The following is a 24,921-nucleotide window of genomic DNA, read 5'->3' on the forward strand; positions in this document are numbered from 1 at the left end:
CCACTGTTCAGTCTACATCCTTTGACCAATTCCTCAATAGAATCGCTTTACTGATTGCGAGAAAGAAGAATAGAGAGAAAGATAGAGGGAAGAAAAGAAAGAGATATAGAGAGAGAAATAAAAGAAACAGATTGACTTCGCTATACGCCCCTGATATTCTAATCGCATTGCATTCCACTGTCGTCCTTCGTAATTCCATCACATCGCCTTACTTTGACTTGACCAGGATACTCAACTTAACTTGATTGGCATACCTTCGAGTATTTGGAATGATAAAAATCATGAAATTTCAAAAAGAAAAGAATTTGATATCATAACAGATGTCTCACCATTGTGGGTACCAAATTCTGAATTTATGAGAAAGTGTTGTTGAAATGAAAGAATAACTGAGAGATCAATATGATCAAACGAACTTGGTATTGCGTGTCCAAATTAAGACACTACTAAAGGTTATTAACCTTCATGTATTCACAATACACACAAGTGATGGCGTCCCATCCAACTCCTATCACACAGACAGGTATACCTTGTGTCCCTTATAGTTAAGGTTGTTCATCTCAGTCAGAATAAAAGAATGTCAAAGGAATTCAAAATCAAATGAATAAACTGAAAAGATTTCAAAGCTGATATTTCTGAAGGAAATGAAATCCAGAGAACAAAATTCTGGCACCAAAATGAGCAAGTGGTGTCACATCATCAAGAAACTATCCACCAAATAAGAAAAGTGGAAGTTAAATATTCATAACTTAGCAGAGCTATCAAAACCTGAAAAATAGGCTTCATGACAACCTCTGGCACATTTAAAACATAGTTATGATTGAAAATGAGTGGTAGGGAATATATCCTCCAACAATTACTTCTTTTTGAGAGATGTCAAAAGGAATTATAGAAAGAAAAGGTATTGCCAAAGTCTTAATACTTATCTTCAATTTGAACTCTTTAGTTGACTCACCCTCTGATTCTAGACATTTCTTCATATTCCAGGGATATCGATAATCTTCATCGTCGTCGAATCGTAGTAGCCTCGAAAGATTCCACCATAGAAGTTTTGCAACTGCCAGGAGTTCCATCCGGCTTAGCACAACCATCTCAAACAAATTTGCCTTATCTTAACTTATTCGTTGGTACTATATCCAATAGTCCAACAGGAACTCGATATGAGCTCAAGCGTCCTCACATAGCTATACACACTCCTACACACTCTCGTTTCTAGTTTACTATAACCTCAGCTCTGATACCAACCTGTAACGCCCCCAAATCCGGGGTCAGGGGATTTGGTCGTCACGATGAAACCTCAATCCAAAATAACCTGTTAAATCAAATAATAAATGCCAGCGGAAGATATTTATCATAAATGACCCCAAACTAATCCAAGATCTTTTAAGGTTACAGTTCTAGAAACAAGATATCCAAATTCCACAAATAAATTTTTCTCACTTTCTTTTAAAACTCTTTTCAATAAATTCCAACTCACAATTAAACCCACTAGTATAACTTCGAAATGAAGTATACTAGGCCCAAATAAAATACAAAACTATAATATAATATAATATAATATAAACAACTTTACACAATAAAACTTACACTAGTCCGCAAACCCTGGACCAACCACCTTCCAAAAGCTTCTTCTTTGCTTCCTCGAATTATGCAGCTAAACAGCGCAAGCTAATCCTTACTGGAGGTTAAATTTAAAAACAGGCAAGTATGAGCGAAAGAAATGCTCAGCAAGTTCATTACAGTAAATATAGGGTCGTTTGATATGAAACCGACATCTGCATTAGAGCAGAACATTTTTAAAAATCATAGTTGCTGAATCATAAAATTTTAGTTGAGGAACCCCAGAATTGATTCCCTAATTGTATTCAAAACCATTTTGATATTCTTGAGCGACATGCTTCAGCAATACTTTGAATCTTGACGAGAATAAAACTCGTAAAAACAGTGTTTACGGAAATATCGTAAACCACAATAACATGAAACAATGATCATGGAATGAATCATAAAACTTTACTCAAAACTCAACTCTTGATATTAATACTTATTTTGTTGTCATATCAAATTAGATATCTATACGAACTTTGATGCTCACAACACCCATACTGAAGTCAACATCAATCATCTATACTAATACCACCTTTGATATTTAACAACAACGTAAATATCCACAAAATCAGAAACTGAATCAAAGCCACAATTCACTTTTAATCCAAAACAGAATCAGTACTTTTAATCCAAAAAGAATCAGTTGATAAATTATTTATTCTATGAATATCAAAAACAATATGATAATTTAGATTAAGATCATTCTCCGACGGACGTACTATCACATGCTGATCAGCCCGTGTGATAGCACAAGGTCATGATTCATAGAAACGTGACCCCAAAAACACGAGTACTCAAACAAAAAGGCATAACTAGCCCGTGGCAAAATGGTGTCATAATATTCATATGGCACTTAGAAATAGCCCTCCGCTGGACCGTCCGTCCCGGTCACTTACGCAATTATGATCCAATCTTAAAACCTTTTATTGAAATGGGGTCATGATACTCGACACCCGAAATAATTTTATTCCCCCAATTCTTGGGTAGGAATATTCGCAACCAAATCACTTTTCTCAAAATCCAAAATATTTATAAATCCAGAAATTGGATAAGTAAAATCACTTGACTATTCTGAATATAGAATAGCAGATGAGTATTTGCATAAACAGAATTATTTAATTCAGCGATATGTAAAACATTTATCTATCTTGAACTGAATAGGGAAAACAATACTTGCATGATACGATTCAAAATAAATATCACTTGAACAATAAGTGATGATAGAAATACTTGCATATTGTGATTCGAAATAAACATCACTTGAACAATAAGTGAAATCAGGGGTACTTGCCTTTGGGTTTTTAGCAGTTAGTCACACTCGCAAACACGCATCTATTCTGAAATTTTGTCTTAAAACATCACCGTCCTTCTTTTCAACACTTGACTGATATGCTGGTCATGCGATTGCTAGAAGCCAAATATCCAAATGCCATTCCATCTCATTCTTTATCCAACGTCTTATCCTGATCAACTCGAGAGATCCGCATCTATAATTAAAAGATATAGCTTTAATTGTCTAAACGATAATCACTCGACGAACTACGCGTCAAAATCCTATCGTCTACCCATACGATAGCCCACCATAAATATAACAGACAATCACAGGACTCTTGATCCACATACACACATAATTCATATAACACGTAATCACATAACTCACGTATCACATAATTCATATGACACAGGAGTCGTTACGTTTAAAACTGAAATTGGGTCAAAATACGATTTATCAATCAATAATCGACTCAGAATGACTCGTAAAACAAGCGACCTTTCGAAACAAAAAGGATTTGGGTCTCAAAAGTATTTTTAATGAAAGCGGAATATTTTTCTGAGTCTGTACGCGTTCGTTTCGTATTAAACGGACGAACGGTTTATTTAATATGAATTTTTGAACATTTTTCGGAATTAAAACAGGTCTCTGAATCATTTTATAACTAAATAATAGGGCTCGAACACCCGAAAATAATTTTATAAGAATTATCAAGCCTGGAAAATAATTTAAAATAATATTTTCTTCGGAAATCGGACAGCACCTCCTCTATTTCTCGGACTGCCAGTCGATATCATATCGACACAACCAACAACAATCAACACAATAATTTATATTTACGCATATAAACACTCCAGAAATGAATAACACGGCCACCTGAACCAAAACTCGGACCAAAAGTGACTTCTCCAACAATTTCTAAAAATTATGAAATAAATATATAAACACTAACATGCTATAATATACACAAGTACGAAGGCGGAATTTCGGAATCGTTACCCAAAATAAATTCTGATCAACCTGAAGAGAAAATCTGATGTCCGAAAAATATCTCCAGAAAAATCCGAAATTAATGGTCATAGACATATACACGCTGAGATACCATGTGGAGTAATCACCACCTCCAAACTCTGTTTCTACGCCCCGAAAATAAATTAAAACGAAAATATAACGGAAATATGCCCCGCAATTTTTCTTCTCAAAACCTTGCAATATATATACCTATGCGTAGGTATCGAAGCGCTGATCGTTTATATATATAACAATTGAAATTTGGATGAACGGTTTGTAAGATATGAATTTTTGAAAATTTAAAGTAAATAAATATACGGAGAAACAGAGAGACAGAGAATGGGGAGAGGGACTGTTTAGCTCAAATGTGGGGGGGGGGTTTTGTTGTTCACGGGTGGCAGGTGGGGGTGGTGGCCTCCTGCCACGTTTTCTTCTTTTGTTTTTTTTTTTTGTTTTTTTTTTCAACAGATCACAACAACATATCCTTATTTATATCTGAAAATTTTGTTTTGCCCCGCATTTCTCAAATTATCGAATAAACGCGCCGGTAAATAAAATCAGAAAATTACCAAACAAATTCTAAAATTCTCAGAATAATTAAAAACTAATGAAATAAAATTTTTATAATTTTTAAAGCATTTTTGACTTGCTCGTTATACCCGCATTACACAATTTAACGAACCGAGCTGCACTTGAAAGAAATTCAGAAAATTACGAAAATAGTCTTAAAATGTTACAAATATCCCGAAGTTTATAAAAACATAAATTTTGAAATTTTAAAATAATTTTTGAAACGCAATTTATACCCGCTTTTATCAATTAAATGATTCAACGCGCGGGTAAAATTAATCCTAAAAATTCTCAAAATAATTTTAAAATTCTCAGAATATTCCAAACTTAAATAAATATGAGTTTCATAATTTTTGAAAAATTTTAGAATTAAATACGGATTTTACAAATAAATGAAATCAGAAAATCACACAGGGCTAAATAATTGATGAAATAATGATTTCTAAATTTTATAAAATCCCAAAAAAATAATTATTGTAATTATAAAGTCATAAAAATATTTTTGAAAGATAATTTAAATATTTATGAAATTAGATTTTCAATAAAATCACTTTTAAAGACAAAAACAAAACGATACGACTCAGTAATTAATAATACAAATAATCCTCAATCACAACTAAGTCACACACAATTAATATTACATACAACACATAGCAGACATAATATCCATCCAATCCCTAATATTACTAAACGAACTCAATTTACCGATATCAATAAATGATCGGGTTTCAAATAAACTTTTGAAATTAATACATTTAAGGAAATATTTTCAGATATTAACAAGGACCGATATAACACTCAACAATTAGCACATTACCAATTAATAACACAAACTCGTCAAATAGGAATAAAATATCCACCATTTTATTCCTTCTAAATTAGAAAATTACATAAACATATTCAAATATTAATAATAATAATTCTGAAAATACGGGATATCACACATTCCCTTTTTAAATCAAGCCATATCCTATAGTATATCCTTTGTTGTCATCTCCAAAGGTAATGCCAGGTCCAACTCTTTCCTTAAACTATGTGAGAAGGGTAGAATCTCCAGTCATCTACCTTGAGCATCCATTGTCCAAATACCATAGATTCTTTCTTTTTTCCTGCACACATTAAAACCAAATCAAGTTGATTTTGGTACCCAAGTTTTCTTGGGTCCTACTTTATTAGCTTTCTTCTTACGTTCCTTAGACTTTCCACCACTAGACTCAGGTGATTCAAGAGCAACCTTTATCTTGGGGGTAGGACTTTGAAACACATGATTAGTTTAAGATTCATCGGTCACATTGTGATTAACATGGTATGACATAGATTGTGCATACATGTTATTCCAGAAAGGCATGTTATATGGCATTTGTGGCGTATTAAATGCAGTATAGTAAGGATTGTGTATAAATGACATATTAGCAAAATGTGCAAGTGAATTCTGTGGAGGCATAACAGGCATGGCATGTATAGGTGGCATAGGCATATTAGGTAAATAATGAGGTGCATACATGGGTGCATTTATAACAGACTTGCAGTTAGTAGATAAATGATTAACACTACCATACTTCACACATGTTTTTCTAGGTGCATACTTATCAGATGTGTAGTTATTGTGTTTGTTAATCCCTACTTTACCATTCCTATTTTCTTCCTTTTGGATTCTATTTTGACCTCAATCTTTTCCAACCTATCATTCAATTACTTCATCGACATATACCCTACATTCATTTTCTCAGCATCCTTGGTTTTACTTGATTCTCCTAAGACAAAATTATTTGTTATTGATCCATACATTTCATTTAGCTTTGCAAGCTTCCCTTGGCTGATAGTCTTTTTCTCCTTCAATGAATGAGCCTCATCTTTCAATGGATAAGCTTCATCATCCATTGATTCAACATCCGTTGACAGACCATCAACTAACTCCAGATTCAGTTTCTTCTTGTCTTTCTTCCAGGCTTCTTCACAAATGATTCAATTCCTTGAACTTTAGCAATCTGTGCACTAACATCCCTAGAAGATTTCCAGAATTTAATGACTTTTTGTTATCGTTCAAGCTGCTTTCTCATAGTTTTTTCTTTCTTCAAAGACTCAGTTAACTCATCTATCGTAATTTTAAACTGAATTTTCAATTTCTCAAACTCAATAAATTGAGTTTTTAATGCAGCATTTCTATCACTCAAAAACAAATTATTCTCTTTAATTCTAGTATTCTCTTTTGTGAGTGATTTAAGTGTGACACGCAAATGATAAAATTCAGTTGACATATCATTAATAGAATTATTGTATTCATCTTTAGAAAGCTATGAAATATTAGTAGTGATTACCTGATTGCTAGATGGGCTAACCTTTATTTCATCTAACTTGGCCATGAGAGCAAGGTTGACATAGTTCATGTCTTCATCTGCATCATCTCTATCAGATGCCCAGTCATTTTCTTGAGTTATGAAAGCCTTCTCTTTCTATTTGAGCAACTCAAAATATTTCTTTTTGTAGTCTACAGGCTCAAAACTTTTCTTTTCAAAATTTGGCTTTCTGCACTTATTTGCAAAATGACCACACAACCCACACTTGAAACATTTGAATTTGGTTTTATCAACCATGTTTCTGTTGGACCTCACAGCTCCAGAATTTTTCTTGAATTTGAACTTTGCTTTCTAGACAGAAAGGCTAGATGCTCATCAACTCCATCCATGTCATCTTGGCTTGGACAATCTTCATCTTCAACCATCAACCCTTTTCCCTTGCTCATCTAAGATCTGCCTTCACAAACATTAATGTTTGGTACAGTTTTAACAGCTTCAACCTTCATTTCCACCACTCTCTATTGCTCAGCTACCAATGCCACATACCCACATTTCTTCCTTCCTTTCTATATCAGCTCATCTTGTTCCATTTCAAGCTCACAGGTCTTCAAAATTCCATACAGTCTCTCAAGAGTAAAATCCTTGTACTCTTGTGAATTTTTTAGAGAGGCTGTCATTGGCTTCCGTTCTTTTGGTAAAGACCTTAAGAATTTTAGGTTGGAATCCTTGGTTTGGTAGACTCTTCCATACAACTTTAGTCCATTTAACAACTTTTGAAATCTACTGAAAGTATCATTCAAGGATTCTCCATCTTCAAAATGAAAGTGTTCATATTATTGTATGAGAAGTTGCATCTTGTTTTCTCTGACTTACTCAGTTCCCTTACATAGCACTTGAACTTGGTCCCAAATATTCTTAGCAGTTTTGCAATTTATGACATTGTCAAACATGTCTTGATCAAGACCATTGAGCATAATGTTCATGGCCTTATTATCTTGATGGACTGCTTCAATATCTACATCAGTCCATTTTGATTTAGGCTTTGGAACATTCTGCTCATTTTCAGTAGCTTCACCACCTTCTGTTGCAGCCCTGCAAGGAACATGAGGTCCACTCTCTATGCAGTTGATATAGCTTTCATCTTGAGAGAGTAGATGAAGGTGCATCTTTACTTTCCAGTAATGATAGTTGTCTTTGTCCAGAATTAGAATCTTCACTCCAACATCCATCTTGCTCATATTGTTTGATTGCTTTGATCTTTAAACTCTTTGTATGTTAAGAGCTTGCTCTGATAACAATTGTTGTTTCCCAACAATGCAACAACAAAATTACAGAAGGGGTTGAATGGAATTCTGGGTTCTTTTTGATTTTCTGAAAACTCTATGTAAAATATATAACTGTGTTTTTGAATAAGCAAGAATACGGATAAAGCTTTTGAAGTATTCTACTAACACAAAGTAAATAAACACAATGTTTAAAAACTTTCTGGTGGATTTGTCTTTCCACCGGAGATATATATTGAAAAAATCTTTGTGATGCAAAATGCACACAACTGCTTACAAGTATATCTTATAACTTAGAACTTGAGAGTGTTTCTAAAGATACAGCTTGCTTTTTCTTCTTGTTGTTCTTGTTTTTTTTAAATGCTTGCTACACTTAGTTTATATATTCACCAAGTTTACATGTATAATAAGACAAGAATAATATTCCTATCAGTTAGGTCCAAGCACACGCTTCTTCATTTCTTTATCCAATGTAATCCAAGAAGATACAACATCTTTGAACGAGCTTGTTTTGCATGGAAATGGAATTGCTTCATTTTCTTCTAAAACCTGCAATCAGGCTGCCACATTCCTTTTGTGCACTATCAACTCATGTGACTCTTTCAGCTTCTGTCAAGTCACTATCAACTGCTATCTTGTTGATTATCCATTGAAGCTTCATAGATGTTATCCATTGACACTATATTAGTGTCATCCGTTAAAGCTTTCTTGATAACATCCGTTGACAGCTTTATCTAATATCTGTTGAAGACTTGAGTGGGTTATCCGTTAAAGGCATATTGAGTTATCCGTTGAAACTTGTAGAGTTATCCATTGAAGCTTGTAGTTTAGCAGTTGAAGATGTTTCCTTAGCAGTTGATACTCTTTCACTTAAAAAAATTATAAGGCATTTTATATTTACACTTAGCCACCTATTTTGTATATCTTGCTAGTAGTCAACATGACTTAAAAAATTACTAAAACTACCAAATCCCCCAGCTATCATTGTGTATAGAATGTGCTACATACTTATTGACATAAGCTACTCCTTCAACGGATAGATAACTATGGTTATCTGTTTAATGATACTAATTGACACATAATAAATCTACTTGAGGTGTGTTGGTGAATTATTATCAAGACTACAACATATTTCTAACAGGAACCTAGAAGAAGAGGTGTCTCATCTGAAAAAGCACGTGGAACAGAGAAACGCTCAAATAAAGGTCTCCCGGATGATATTCCGTAAGGAAAAGAAGAGGTTGGAGCTGACAGAGGAGCGATGCTTTTGTATGGGCTTTGGCGAAGCCGTCATTCAGGCGAACAATAGGGGATGAGATTACAAGCTCCTGCTGAATGTTACCATGGAAGGCCCTGTCAGAAAAGCTGTTGATGACGCGCCTCTAGTCATTTCTTCAGACCCAGATGAAGACCTTTTTTATTAATGTAATTTATTTATTTGTTGCAAACATATAGCCTTCGGGCTAGACTTTTGTTGCCTTCGGTCTTTACTCTGGGTTGCCTTCAGGCCTGTACCATATAATTTCCTTTCCTTTGATGTATCTTTGATTATCCTTAGCATACTTTTATATTTTATTTATACCATTTCGGGATCGTCTTGAGCCGTCATAAATTTTTGAAAAAGTTTACATCTTTGGCCTCAATTTGGGCCTTAGTAAATTTTTCAAAAATTTTACTTCTTCGGTGTTAGGTAATGAATACAACACGGGGGGGGGGATGTGTTTTGGATTATTTTTAAACTTTTTGAACTGTTATGGATGGTGAACAAAGTAATCTAACTGTAGAGATAATATGTTTTAACAGGAATAATAAAACATGCACATGAACACACTATCTTTCAAAACTCATTTAATTTTATATTAAAATCAAGTATGTCTTGCTACAAATTTATGGGTTCTTTGTTGATAAAGAACTCAGCTTCTTTCTTGAGAATTACAAGATTTTCTAGATCTATTTTGTTACAACTAAAACAAAGCATCCAGTGTTTACTTTATATAACAGTAAACACAGGTTTTACAAAGCATGCAATAACATGTACTAAACCCTACTTTAAATTAACTAAAACTTTCTATTTATGGCTTAATATATCTTTGCAAATCGTGCATGTCTGTGACTTTACTTTGTCAGTTAATCTTGTCCTTTGATATTGTACTCTTCAAGCTGCTTTTTGTAGACTTTTCAAATCAGTGATTAATTTGTTTGTTGATTGATGATCTTGGATATTTAACTGATCTGCATTATGTACTTGAGTTTTACATCAATATCTCCATTTTTTTATATAGAGAACTCGACATCTCAATAAGTAAAATGAATTATCGAGATCTCTTATTACTCTTATAGTTGTTTTGACTTATCGAAGTCTCTGAGTTCTCTATAAGAGAATTAGACTTGTCGAGTTCTCCAATCTTTATGTCTTCATTTTTGCTTATCGATATCTCCGAGTTCTCTAGTGTAGAAATGACTTGTCGATATCTCTGAGCTCTCTAATGATAATTTGACTTATCGATATCTCCAATCTTCATGTCTTCATTTTGGCTTGTCGATATTTCTGAGACTTCTCTATAAGCTTTTCTTGACTTCTCGATAAGTCATTTTAGAGTTCTCGAATTACTTCTCTATAAGACTTAATCTGTGACTTGTAGATTTCCTGACTTAGAATGTTTTTCCCAAAATAGATTTATTCCACTCCAAGCTTCTTCACATTGTCTCTGAGGCATGATCTTCTTCCAGAGCTTATTCTTAGGCTTGAGACTGTTTACATAAAAATACTCTAGTCTAATCTATTTACACTTTTACAGACTTAAGTAATACAATATAAAATGTAAACTTAGATTATCATACAACTTACTTAGGGCTGTAAATTTGACTTATTCTTGTTAAAGTATAGGCATGTCTTGCACAACATTCGGCCTCAACTTGGGCCTTAGTAAATTTTTGATAAAGTTTACTTTTTTAGCCCCACTTTGGGCCTTACTAAATTTTTGAAAAAGTTTACTTCTTCGGCGTCAACTTGGGCCTTAGTAAATTTTCGATAAAGTTTACTTTCTTGGCCCCATTTTGGGCCTTAGTAATTTTTTCTAAAAGTTTACTTCTTCGGCCTCGATTGGAGTTTTAGTAATTTTTTGATAAAGTTTACTTCTTTGTGCTCAACTTGGGCCTTAGTAAACTTTTGAAAAAGTTTACTTCTTCGATCTCAATTTGGGCCTTGGTAAATTTTTAAAAAAGTTTACTTCTTCGGCCTCAACTTGGGCCTTAGTAAATTTTTGAAAAAGTTTATTTCTTCGGCCTCAACTTGGGCCTTAGTAAATTTTTGATAAAGTTTACTTCTTCGGTCTCAATTTGGGCCTTAGTAAATTTGTTGATTACCTTATTGCCGCACAATTTTAAAGAAAGACATGTTGACGACTTCAAATATTTATTAAGTTGGCTGATTTCTTACCCCTATCCGAAGGTCTATAATTCTGTCTTTAAAACATATCAGACGTTCGGTAATTTTCTAAACTAGACATTTATCATTTAATTATAAGTAAAAATAAAATGGGAAACATGTAACTTTTATTGAAATATGGGAATTCATATATTGTCATACATACTTCACGTTTAGGGAATTCAAATTGCAATATTGAATTAAATGATAGAATTGAATAATCTGAAATAGACTAGCAGGGCTTCAGACTTGCTTACTAGAAAAATTTATGGAATCTTGAGGCATGTCGGGTGTTTTTGATAGGCTCTCCTGTCAAGGTCTTTAACTTGTATGTTCCTGGCTTAATTACTTCGGCCACCAAGTAGGGGCCCTCCCAAGTAGGCTGAAGCTTTCCTTGTTTAGTAGGCTTTGATGTAGCTAACTCCCTCAATACTAGGTCTCCAACGAAGATATTACACTTTTTCACGCCTGAATCATAGTATTGGGCAGCCTGAAGTTGGTACTTGAGATTTCTCTGGTCGGCTACTTCCCTTTCTTCTTCTAAGAGGTCTGTGTTGGCTCTCAGGCCGACCTTGTTTCTTTTGTTGCTAAAAACCTCAGTTCGGTAGGAGTCCAGGATCACTTCAACTGGGAGAAGAGCGTCTATTTTAGAGGCTAGTCTGAAAGGTGTTTCTCCTGTGGACGATCTGGGTGTCGTCCGGTAGGCCCATAAGACCCATGGTAACTCTGCGGCCCAAAGGCCTTTGGCTTCTCCCGGTCTCTTTTTAATGCCTTCAAAGATGATTTTGTTCGCACCTTCAATCACCCCATTTCCTTGAGGCTGACCCACAGAGCTAAATTTCTGCTAGATTCCGAAGTGGTGCAAGAAAGTTCTAAATCTATTTCCAATAAACTGGGTTCCATTTTCCAAAACACACACTTTGGGGATCCCAAACCTCAGTATTACTTGTTCTAGCATAAACTTCTTCACGACTTCTTCGGTTATGATGGCCAACAGATGAGCTTCAACCCATTTGGTCATATAGTCGATAACCACAATGCAGTACTTCTCCTGTTTACTGCTGGTCAGCTGGATTCCCACAATATCTGCTCCCCACATTACAAAAGAGATAGGACTTAGGACCGAAGCCATTTTTTCTGGTGGTTGGTTCGGAACAGTGGTGAACAGCTGACATTTCCTGTATTGTTTTTACATACTGGTGTGCATCGGCCGTTAGCGTCGGCCAATAGAAACGTTATCGGAGAATCTTGAAGGCTAAGGCTCTTTCGGCAAGGTGCTCACCGCATATTCCTTCATGGAACGTCTCTAGAGCTAGTTTCCGCTGTTTAGTGTCCAAGCATCGGAGAAGAGGAGAGGAGGCCGACCTTCTGTAAAGTTTCCCATTAATGATTGTGTAGATGGTCGCCCTGTATCTGACCGTTTGTGCCTTTTTTTTACTCAGGGGTCATGTCCCCTTTTTGATAAGTGGCATTTTATACCACTTAGAACGTCTTATAATGGCTTGAATTGATGTCTTGAAATCAAGTATTTTGTGTATTTGATACGTTTTTCTAGTGTTTGTCCATTTCAGGGTATTACTTGCATTTGTGGAGAGATTTCATCTAGAATAAGCCTTAGTATGTGCATGGCATTGCAAGTGGGAAGTTAGGAGCAGAACGCAGCAGAAAACGGGAGCAAAATAATAAATTTTCCAGTGAGGTGCTGGGCGCCCGCTCAGCCTGGCAGGGCGGCCGCTCAGGAAGCTGAGCACCCGCTCAGGATTGCTGGGCGGCCGCTCAGGGTCGTGAATTAAAATCCCGATTTTTAGAGTTCTATTCCTGTTGAACTTCCGACTTCTGAGATAGCTGGGACTTGTGGGGCTCCTATATAAGTAGTTTTCAGAGACATTTTATGTGTGTTGAATCGTGGTATCAATTAAGGAGCAAGGCGATAAGGAAGAAGACCATTTTAGCACATCGCAACGAAGAAGAGGAAGCATAGTTTTCTTGTGATTCTTTTATTCATTGTATCAGTGGATGCTAGTTTTCTTTACTTTGAACCTTATTACTCTTGTGACGTACTCTGGTTTTATATAAGTAGTTTTATTAGTTATTCTTGTGTGTTATTATCATGTTTTCATATGAACCCATGGTGACGATGAGTTCAATCATGGGCTAATCGTGATCATGGCTTCGTAACGGATTTACTATGGAATTCTTTAGTTAGTTGTTTAATACCTTAGTGTGTGATGATTGTATGATATCTAGTATTGGTTGTGCTTATTCGTCTTATGTGCGTCGTGAACATATAAGATATGGTGTTAATCTCTTGTAAAGCGATGATGGATCTTGAGATTTAGAACTTGCCATGCTAGCATAGGTTCATGTATGTGTATGTATGATTAGTGGGTAACTCTAACCATTTTACTTGCCCTGTGTAATCATAAGGAATAACTTGTGCTTAAATCGTTATGTTATCAAATGCTGTATACATAAAGGGTCTCAACATAATTGATGACTATTCAACTTATATCTTCATTGTGGATGTTTTGTAGAATGGTATTAGTACAATGAAAGTTGGTTTTTATCAGTTTCGTGTTGTTCGATTAATATCATCATTGTTACATGCTAAGGGTAATAACAATAACTATTGAAGGAAGTGGTAATGAAGTTATGATCTCATGTGTGTTTAATATTCTTAATTCAAGTGTCAATTAAGTGTTTAATTCTCGTAGTTAATTATAGTTAATACTTAGTTAATCAAATCTACGTGTTATTGTCTTGACATTGAGAAGTAATCATACATTGGTGAGTAAGTATTAATTGAACATAATTAGTCTGAGTCTCTGTGGGAACGAACTAGAAAGTATTATATATTACTTGCGAACGCGTATACTTGCGTGTATTATTAGCACGTGTTTCCGCCCTAACAAGTTTTTGGCGCCACTACCGGGGACTCGGCATATTTGTTTAGTTTATGTACTTATCATCAGTGGTCATTAGGACTCATTGATTAAGACGTGTTACTTAGTGTTTCCGGTTGTGTTTCAGGTACTTTAGCGAGCATTTATGCAAGCACGTTCTTTTACTCACAAGAGGACTTTAGATATGGCTGAGGAGACAAACTGAGTTCTTGATATTCCGGAGAAGATAGATTTTGAAGATTCGGATAAGGAGAATGAGCAGAAAGAACCGGTAATCATGGGTGATCGTATAGTTCCAGCAGATCCAGCTTTTATGGACTTTTCTCGGCCTAAAATTGATGACATTCAGTCAAGCATTCTTCATCCGGCTATTCAGGCTAACACTTTTGAAATCAAGCCGGGCACTATTCAGATGGTGCAGAATTCCGTTTCTTTCGGAGGTGCTGCAACTGAAGACTGTTGTACTTTCAAATATAATGGTGTGACTGATGAGGCTATCAAGTTGATGCTTTTCCCATTCTCTCTGAGGGATAAAGCTAAGGACTAGTTACATTCTGAACCAGCTGGGTCCATCACTACTTGGCAAGATCTTGCGCAAATGTTTCTAGTGAAGTTCTATCCAATGGCGAAGACTGCAGCTATGAGGAGTGCTCTTACTCAGTTTGCGCAGCAACCAACATAATCTATGTGCGAAGCTTGGGAGCGCTACAATGAGATGTTGAGAAAGTGTCCACATCATGGCATGCCTGACTGGATGGTGATCACTGGTTTCTATAATGGTTTGGGGGCCCAATCTCGGACCATGCTCGATGTAGCAGCTGGAGGCGCCTTGTGGGCCAAAAGCTATACTGAGGCTTATAATCTTATTAAAACTATGGCTGCAAATGAGCATCAAAACCCAACTCAAAGGATGATGCCTGGGAAGGTAGCAGGTATTCTGGAAGTTGATGCAGCTACAGCTATTGCAGCGCAGCTCCAAGCGCTGTCTTTGAAGGTCGATTCTTTAGCCACCTATGGAGTCAATCAGATAGATATGGTCTGTGAGCTTTGTGCAGGTTCTCATTCTACGGATCAGTGTTCTCTTGTTAATGAATCTGTTCAGTATGTGAACAATTATTAGAGACCGCAGCAGCCTATGCCAGCTACCTATCATCCTAACAATAGAAATCATCCCAATTTCAGCTGGAGCAATAATCAGAATGCTATTCAGCAACCATATCAGCAAGGCGTAAGTAAATAGTTTAATCCACCTGGATTCCAGCAACCACAACATTATGCTCAAAGGCAATCATATCCTCAACAAGGAGGTGATGCTCCACCTTCTAGTGCTGATTTTGAGGAACTTAAGCTGTCGTGCAAAAGTCAGGCTGTTTCTATCAAGACCTTGGAAAATCAAATCGATCAAATAGCCAATACCCTGGCACACTTTCTAGTGATACTGAAGTGCCAGGCAGGAAGGAAGCTAAAGAGCAAGTTAAGGCTATTACCTTGAGGTCTGGAAAAGTTGTTGATGCTGAAAAAGCAAAAGACGGAGAAGCTGAAGTTGGTGATGAAGAAGAGAAGCAAAAGGAGAAAGCAACGGAACCAAGGAAGACTACTGTTGAACACACTCTGCCTGAGGGTAATATAGGGGAGAAATAGATCTATCCTCCACCACCTTTCCCTAAGATATTGCAACAATAAAAGCTGGATAAGCAGTTCGGTAAGTTTCTGAAGGTGTTCAAGAAACTTCACATCAACATTTCTTTCGCTGAGGCTCTGGAGAAAATGCCTAGTTATGCAAAATTCATGAAGAGTATTCTTTCAAGGAGGGTGAAACTGGATGACCTTGAGACCGTTGCTCTAACGGAAGAGTGCAGTGTTGTGCTGCAACAAAAATTACCTCCAAAGCTTAAAGATCCAGGTAGCTTCACCATTCCTTGCACCATTGGAAAGTTGTCTTTTGACAAATTCATGTACGATTTGGGAGCAAGCATCAATCTGATGCCGTTTTCTATCTTCAAAAAGTTGAATTTGCCTGATCCATAACCCACCTACATGTCTCTACAATTGGCTGATCGTTCTATTACATATCCACGAGGCACAGTAGAGGACGTATTACTAAAGGTGGATAAGCTCTTCTTCCCTACAGACTTTGTCATTTTAGATTTCGAGGAAGATAAGAAGATCCCCATAATCTTGGGAAGACCTTTCTTGGCTACAGGCCATACCTTGATAGATGTGCAGAAAGGTGAACTTACTATGAGGGTGCAGGATCAGGATGTGACATTCAATGTATTCAAAGCGATGAAATTCCCTACAGAAGACGAGGAGTGCTTAAAGGTGGATTTGATTGATTCTGCGGGAACTTCAGAACTTGATCATATGCTAATGTCTGATGCATTAGAGAAAGCCTTAGTGGGGGAGTTTGACAGTGATGATGAGGATGGCAATGAGCAACTACAATATCTAAATGCTTCTCCTTGGAGGTGTAAGCTAGACATGCCATTTGAATCTCTTGGTACTTCTGATCTCAAGAATGCTGAAGGAAAGCTCAAACCATCTATTGAGCAAACACCTACTTTGGAGCTTAAACCATTGCCTGAACACTTGAGGTATGCTTTTTTAGGTGAAGCATCTACTTTACCTGTTATTATTGCATCTGACCTTTCAGGTAGTGAGGAGGACAAGCTCTTGAGGATCTTGAGAGAATTCAAATCGGCTATCAGATGGACTATAGCAGATATCATAGGAATCAGCCCTTCGTACTGCATGCATAAAATTCTGCTAGAGGAAGGTAGTAAGCCGACTGTTGAGCAACAGCGACGACTTAATCCTATCATGAAAGAAGTGGCGAAGAAAGAAATTCTGAAGTGGCTGGATGCAGGAATCATATATCCTATTTCTGAAAGTTCTTGGGTGAGCCCCGTGTAATGTGTAACGAAGAAAGGAGGTATAACTGTGGTAGCAAATGAGAAGAACAAGCTCATCCCCACTCAAACAGTCACAGGATGGAGGGTATGTATGGATTACAGAAAGTTGAACAAGGCCATGAGAAAGGATCACTTCCCTCTTCCATTTATTGATCAGATGCTTGACAGGTTGGCCAGTCATGAGTATTATTGTCTTCTGTATGGCTATTCGGGGTATAATCAGATTTGCATTGCACCATAGGATCAAGAAAAGACTACCTTCACTTGTCCATTTGGTACTTTTATTTTTCGCAGAGTTTCGTTTGGCTTATGTGGCGCACCTGCCACTTTTCAGAGCTGTATGATGGCTATATTCTCTGATATGACTGGAAATAATGTTGAAGTGTTCATGGACGACTTCTCCGTCTTTGGACATTCGTATGATGAATGTTTGAATAATCTTCGTGCGGTGCTCAAAAGGTGTGTGGAAACTAATTTGGTGCTAAATTGGGAAAAATGTCACTTTATGGTGCGTGAAGGCATTATTCTTAGGCATAAAGTCTCTAGCAAGGGTCTTGAGGTGGACAAAGCCAAGGTGGGAGTCATTGAAAATCTTCCACCACCTATTTCTGTGAAAGGAATCCGTAGTTTTCTTGGTCATGCGGGTTTTTATCGGCGTTTCATCAAGGACTTCTCGAAGATATCTAAGTCGTTGTGTAACTTGCTCGAGAAGGATGTGCCTTTCAAATTTGATGATGAATGCTTGGCGGCATTCGAGACTCTCAAGAAGAGTTTGATAACTGCACCAGTTATTACGGCACCTAATTGGACAGAGCCTTTTGAGATGATGTGTGATGCGAGTGATTATGCAGTGGGAGCAATTTTTGGGCAGCGCAAGAATAATCTTTTTCATGTGGTCTACTATGCTAGTAAGACTCTAAATGGAGCTTAAATGAACTACACCACTACTGAGAAGGAGCTCTTGGCTATAGTCTTTGGTTTCGAAAAATTTCGATCTTATCTGCTTGGGACAAAGGACACAGTATTCACTGATCATGCTGCCATTCGCTATTTAGTTTCCAAGAAGGATTCGAAGCCTAGACTTATTCGTTGGGTGCTCTTACTACAGGAATTTGAGTTAGAGATTAAGGATCGAAAAGGTATTGAGAATCAAGTAGCTGACCATCTCTCTAGATTGGAGAATCCTGATTCTACTTCACATGATAAGACATTGATCAACGAATCTTTTCCGGATGAGCAGTTGTTCGCAGTTCAGGAGGAAGAGCCATGGTTCGCAGATATTGTGAACTATCTTGTCAGCAATATAATGCCTCATAATATGAATACAGCTCAAAAGAAGAAGTTTCTGCATGAGGTGAAGTGGTACATGTGGGATGAACCATATTTGTTTAGACAAGGAGCTGACCAGATCATCAGGAGATGTATCCCATTCTGTGAGCCGGAGGGTATATTACGAGACTGCCATTCCACAGTTTATGGTGGACATTATGGTGGTGAAAAGACAGCAGCTCGTATTCTGCAAGCAGGTTTTTTCTGGCCTACTTTGTTTAAGGATGCTCATCAGTTCATTTTAAGGTGTGATCGTTGCCAAAGAGTGGGTAATCTTACGAGAAAGGATGAGATGCCGTTAAATGTGATGCTTGAAATCGAGGTCTTTGATGTTTGGGGAATCAATTTCATGGGACCATTTGTCTCATCCTGTAATAATCAGTACATCTTGCTGGCAGTCGATTGTGTCTCAAAATGGGTAGAAGTCAAGGCTCTACCGACGAATGATGCAAAGGTAGTGTTGAATTTTCTTCATAAGCAGATTTTCACAAGGTTTGGAACGCCACGAGTAATCATAAGTGATGAGGGGTCGAGATTTCTGCAACCGTAAGTTCACTTCTATGATGCAGCGCTACAATGTGAATCATCGTGTTGCTACTGCCTATCATCCGCGAACGAATGGTCAAGCGGAAGTGTCTAATAGAGTGATCAAGCGCATTCTAGAGTAAGTTGTTTGTCCGTCAAGGAAGGATTGGTCTTTAAAGCTCGATGAATTTTTTGGGCTTATAGAACAGCATACAAGACTCCACTTGGGATATCCCCGTTTCAACTTGTTTATGGTAAGGGATGTCATTTACCTGCGGAGCTTGAGCATAAGGCTTATTGGGCATTGAAGAAGTTGAACCTTGATCTAGATGTAGCTGGGAAGAAGCGAATGCTTTAGTTAAATGAACTTGATGAATTTCGACTCTAAGCTTACGAGAAAAACAAAATGTACAAGGAAAAAGTGAAAAGGTGGCACGACAGGAAGCTATATCCTAAGTCATTTGTACTGGGGGCAACAAGTTCTTTTATTCAACTCTCGTCTCCGACTTTTTCCTGGAAAGTTGAAATCAAGGTGGTCTGGACCTTTTATTGTCAAAACTGTGTTTCCACATGGAGCGGTGGAGATTTTTGAGACTGATCCGGGCCAAGCATTCAAGGTTAATGGTCAGCGTTTGAAGCATTACTATGGGGACACGGCAAACCGGGAAGTGGTTAGTGCCGTTTTATTGTCAACTTGAGCAAGATACGCTACGTCAAGTTAATGACGTAAAAGAAGCGCTTCTTGGGAGGCAACCCAAGATTTGTTATTATAGGAACCCTTAGAAGTCAGTCACCTATCCAAAAACACAAAAAAAATCAGAAAAATTGGGCAAGAAATTTTTTTTCCCAGACACCCTCTGGGCGCCCGCTCAGCTTTTCTGGGCCGCTCAGGTTGCTGGGCGCCCGCGCAGCTTTGCTGAGCGGCCGCTCAGCCCCCGACTGTTTGAATTTTTTTTAACCTTATAAAAATACAAAAAAAATCAGAAAACCCAAAAATAAAAACACAAACCCACAACCCACAAATTCTTTTCCCATTAACCCACGTTTTTTCCCTCAAACCCCACTCCTAATCAATTTTTAACCCTAATTCCTACCCTATATATACATACAACTCCTCCATATACTTTCCCATATACTTTCAACCTTAAAACTCTCTCCCATATTCAAAAACACAACTCTTAAACACTTTTTTTCAGTTTCAATGGCACCCAAGAGAGCCCGAACTATTGATAGCAACAATACCGTTCCTACTGTTGATTCCTCGAGGGGAACTGTTGCGAGACCTCGTTTATTTGATAGGGCTGCTGAGGAGGAGTATACTAGGCTTCTCGCTAAGCCGATTTTGAAGGAGAGGGGATTCTTACCATCGGGGAGGGATGGTGAGTTGTTGCCGATGATTGCTGAAAAGGGTGGATTTCTTTTTGTGAGTCGCCGGGGGCGGTTCCGATGAGCGTGGTTCGCGAGTTTTACGAACGTAAAAGCTGAAAAGAATGGGTTTACTGTTGTTTATGGGCTTACTGTGGATTATCATCCTGAGGCGATTCACCGTGTCATTGGGCAGCGATAGAGGAAGCCCACGGAGGAGAATTGGAATGAGAAGCCCTCCGAGGAGTTTGATTTGGATTTGATTTGTGCTACTCTCTGTCAGCCGGGCACGGTTTGGAAGTTCAAGACGGGAACTAACGAGTATCGTTCTTTTCCGGCGATTGCGATGAATAGGTATCCCCGTGCGTGGAATGCCTTTATTTGTGCTAATATTCTGCCTAATTCACATGTACATGAGGTTATAGTTGAGCAAGCAAGGTTGTTATGGGGTATTTTGAATGAGGAATATTATGTGGACCTTGGTGAGTTCATCTACCAAGGAATTTTGAAGTTGTTGAGGGGAGCGAAGCACATGAACATCCCTTATGCATCTATTGTCACGAAGCTATGTCGAGCAGTGGGAGTTCATTGGCTTTCTCATGAGCAGTTGCAGATGCCGGCCACTCCTATTGATTCAGCGACTCTGAATACGATGCAGGAGTGGACGGGTGGAGAGCCCGAGGAGCATGGGTTGGGTTATCGTCTTCTAGGAGGACGTCCAGCAGCTGGTGCTACCATGTCTAGGCCGGGTCGTGAAGAGGCAGGCTCTTCTAGAGCCCAGGAGGGTGCTGGGATGGCTGATGCCCAGTATAGAAGGCTGTCGAGGAGGATGGATGCTATGTATGAGACGCAGAGTAGGTTTGCTCAGGAGCTCACCCTTGCACTTGGGACTGCTTTCAGAGGCCTTGGAGCTGACATCCAGTGACCCGTTTTTGGTGAGGACTCTGCTTATCCGCCTCCTGATACTCCACCCTCTGAGGGTGATGATGATGATTTCTCCGAGTAGGTATACCCTGTGTTCCTTTCTACTACCTTCACTGGGGAAAATGAAGATTTTAAGTTTGGGGGTGGTAGTTAAGGAATATTTTTGTGTGTGTCATGTAGTTGCATATTCATGATAGTTTAGTTCATATAATTGCATATTTTTTCCATATAGTTTTTATTTTATTTTATTTTTATAGCTTTATTTATCATGTCATTTAGCTCATGCATTTACCATGATCCCTTTTGTGTTGCTTTACCAATTGATTTGTGATATTGATGCGAGTGTAGTGATAGCGTTAGAGTGATGTTGAGTCTTGTAGGTTGACATGCATGCTAGAAACACTTGTAATTTCACTAAGTCTTAGAGTATGCTTAAGGACTAGATTGTTGTCATGGTTTGATGGTTTTTGAGGTTAATCTATTGATTATGCTTAGAATTTATAATAGGTTCTTAATGATAAAAGGCATGAAAAGAACAAACTTGGAGTAAAAATTGGAATTTATTGCTAATTGTGGCTAGGCGTCAAATGGCTAGAAGCTGGCTCGTATTTTTATGCGAGTAGTCTAGGGTTGAGCAAGATGGAGCGAAACGCACTTGCTCAGAAATTTGAAAAAAAAAAGAATAGAAAAAAGAGAAAAAAAAGAAAAAAAAGAAAAAAAAAGAGTTAATGCATAATTGATCACGAGTGGGCTCTTTGGTATTCGAGTTATTAAGTTCTTAGGGGACTTTGTGCCTAGTGACCTAAGGCTTTTATAGTCTGGGATTCGCTAACCTAACGCTCGCTAAATGGATGCCATTGCATAAGTCTTTTGTGGACCTCACTCATTGCACGGTCAAATAAGCATTTGTTGTTGTGTTGAATAAAGGCATGATTCCGTAATAAGCTCCAGTAATCTTGAAGTGTTTAAGTCATTTTGTGCCTAGAATTTATTCTTCGTATAATCATGTGATTGCCTTGAAGATAATCGAGTTATGATAATTGATCTAGTTTCGAAGCATATCTGTTAAGCATCCGCACACACCACGTTTCTGGGTGTATGTTAGTTTGCATGATTTGATTGATCTTTAGTCGCCTAATTACATTTGTTGAGATGTCGTGAATTGGTTGGTTTAGTCGTAGTGAGGGGGATCGCTACATTTCATATAGATTGCATTCATGCATGTTTTTGTTTTGTTTTTGAGTCTGTGACGCTTAAGGACAAGCATCGATTTAAGTTTGGGGGTGTGATAAGTGGCATTTTATACCACTTAGAATGTCTTATAATGGATTGAATTGATGTCTTGAAATCAAGTATTTTGCGTATTTGATGCATTTTTCTAGTGTTTGTGCATTTCAGGGTATTACTTGCATTTGTGGAGAGATTTCATCAAGAATAAGCCTTAGTATGTGCTTGGCATTGCAAGTGGGAAGTTAGGAGCAGAACGCAGCAGAAAATGGGAGCAAAATAATAAATTTTCCAGTGAGGTGTTGGGCGCCCGCTCAGCCTGGCAGGGCGGCCGCTCAGGAAGCTGAGCGCCCGCTCAGGATTGCTGGGCGGCCGCTCAGGGTCGTGAATTAAAAAATAGATTTTTAGAGTTCTATTCCTGTTGAACTTCTGACTTCTGAGATAGCTGGGACTTGTGGGGCTCCTATATAAGTAGTTTTCAGAGATGTTTCATGTGTGTTGAATCGTGGTATCAATCAAGGAGCAAGGAGATAAGGAAGAAGACCGTTTTAGCACATCGCAACGAAGAAGAGATAGCATAGTTTTCTTGTGATTCTTTTATTCGTTGTATCAGTGGATGCTAGTTTTCTTTACTTTGAACCTTATTACTCTTGTGACGTACTCTGGTTTTATATAAGTAGTTTTATTAATTATTCTTGTGTGTTATTATCATGTTTTCATATGAACCCATGTTGAAGACGAGTTCAATCATGGGCTAATCGTGATCATGGGGTCGTAACGGATTTACTATGGAATTCTTTATTTAGTTGTTTAATACCTTAGTGTGTGATGATTGTATGATATCTAGTATTGGTTGTGCTTATTCATCTTATGTGCATCGCGAACATATAAGATAGGGTGTTAATCTCTTGTGAAGCGACGGTGGATCTTGAGATTTAGAACTTGCCATGCTAGCATAGGTTCATGTATGTGTATGCATGATTAGTGGGTAACTCTAACCGTTTTACTTGCCCTGTGTAATCATAAGGAATAACTTGTGCTTAAATCGTTATGTTATCAAATGCTGTAGACATATAGGGTCTCAACATAATTGATGACTATTCAACTTCTATCTTCATTGTGGATGTTTGGTAGAATGGTATTAATACAATGAAAGTTGGCTTTTATCAGTTTCGTGTTGTTCGATTAATATCATCACTGTTACATGCTAAGGGTAATAACAATAACTATTGAAGGAAGTGGTAATGAAGTTATGATCTCAAGTGTGTTTAATATTGTTAATTCAAGTGTCAATTAAGTGTTTAATTCTCGTAGTTAATTATAGTTAATACTTAGTTAATCAAATCTACGTGTTATTGTCTTGACGTTGAGAAGTAATCATACATTGGTGAGTAAGTGTTAATTGAACATAATTAGTCTGAGTCTCTGTGGGAACGAACTAGAAAGTATTCTATATTACTTGCGAACGCGTATACTTGCGTGTATTATTAGCGCGTGTTTTCCTCCCTAACACTTTTCCAGAAAGGCAAGAATCGGTGTCATCTAAGTTATCACTTGATGGGTTTCCATACACTTCTTTTTATCAATTGAAGGAGTCTTCACTTCGAAAAGGTATATGGAACTAGTAAGGCTTTGAGTCTAAGCTAATGCCAAACGGGATAGTGTATCGGCTCGGCTATTATTTTCCCTTGCAATTTGACTCAACTCAAAAGACTAAAAAGACAAAGATAATTCTTGTACCTTGGTAGCATATGCGTGTGTTCGAGGATCCCTCTATTCTTATTCCCCCATAAAGTGCTTTATTACTAGCATGGAATCACTGAACACCCTTTGATGTTTTTCTTCCAGATTTTTCGCCAAGTTCATCCCAGGTAACAAGGCTTCATATTCGGCCTTATTGTTGGTATATTTCAAAGCCATCGGGAGAGCACATGATGGGGCCTGCACCACACTTCGACCCCGCTATTGAACCATCGATAAAGAGCTTCTATTTTCCCGGTTGTCGAATTAACTGCTATTCGGGCCTCAGGCCCTTTTGTCCTGAGAATGTGCATTCTACCATGAAATTGGCCAGGGCTTGTGCTTTCATAGATTTTCTCGTCACATAGTCCAAATCATATTCGCCCAACTCAATTGACCAAGCGACCACTCTTCCTGAAGCCTCTGGTCTTGTCAGAATCTTTTTGAATGGCTGGTTGGTCACAACTTGCACTTTTCTTCCTTCAACATAATGTTGTAATTTTTGGGGGGCCATCACCAACCCATATGCGAAC

General features: G+C 37.6%; 1 protein-coding gene across 1 annotated transcript; it reads right to left on the reverse strand.

Annotated features, from left to right (window-relative positions):
- Positions 1-7,622: 7,622 nt before the first annotated feature.
- LOC141679633 (uncharacterized) lies at positions 7,623-12,595 on the reverse strand. The gene is made up of 3 exons (XM_074486083.1): positions 12,410-12,595; positions 11,790-12,304; positions 7,623-7,845 (listed from the first exon to the last, which is right to left on the reverse strand). Exons 1-3 carry the CDS (start codon positions 12,593-12,595, stop codon positions 7,623-7,625), a joined length of 924 nt encoding a protein of 307 aa, XP_074342184.1.
- Positions 12,596-24,921: the final 12,326 nt, after the last annotated feature.

This window comes from Apium graveolens, chromosome 8 (genome assembly GCF_009905375.1).
Source record: "Apium graveolens cultivar Ventura chromosome 8, ASM990537v1, whole genome shotgun sequence".
Classification (NCBI taxonomy): Eukaryota; Viridiplantae; Streptophyta; class Magnoliopsida; order Apiales; family Apiaceae; genus Apium; species Apium graveolens.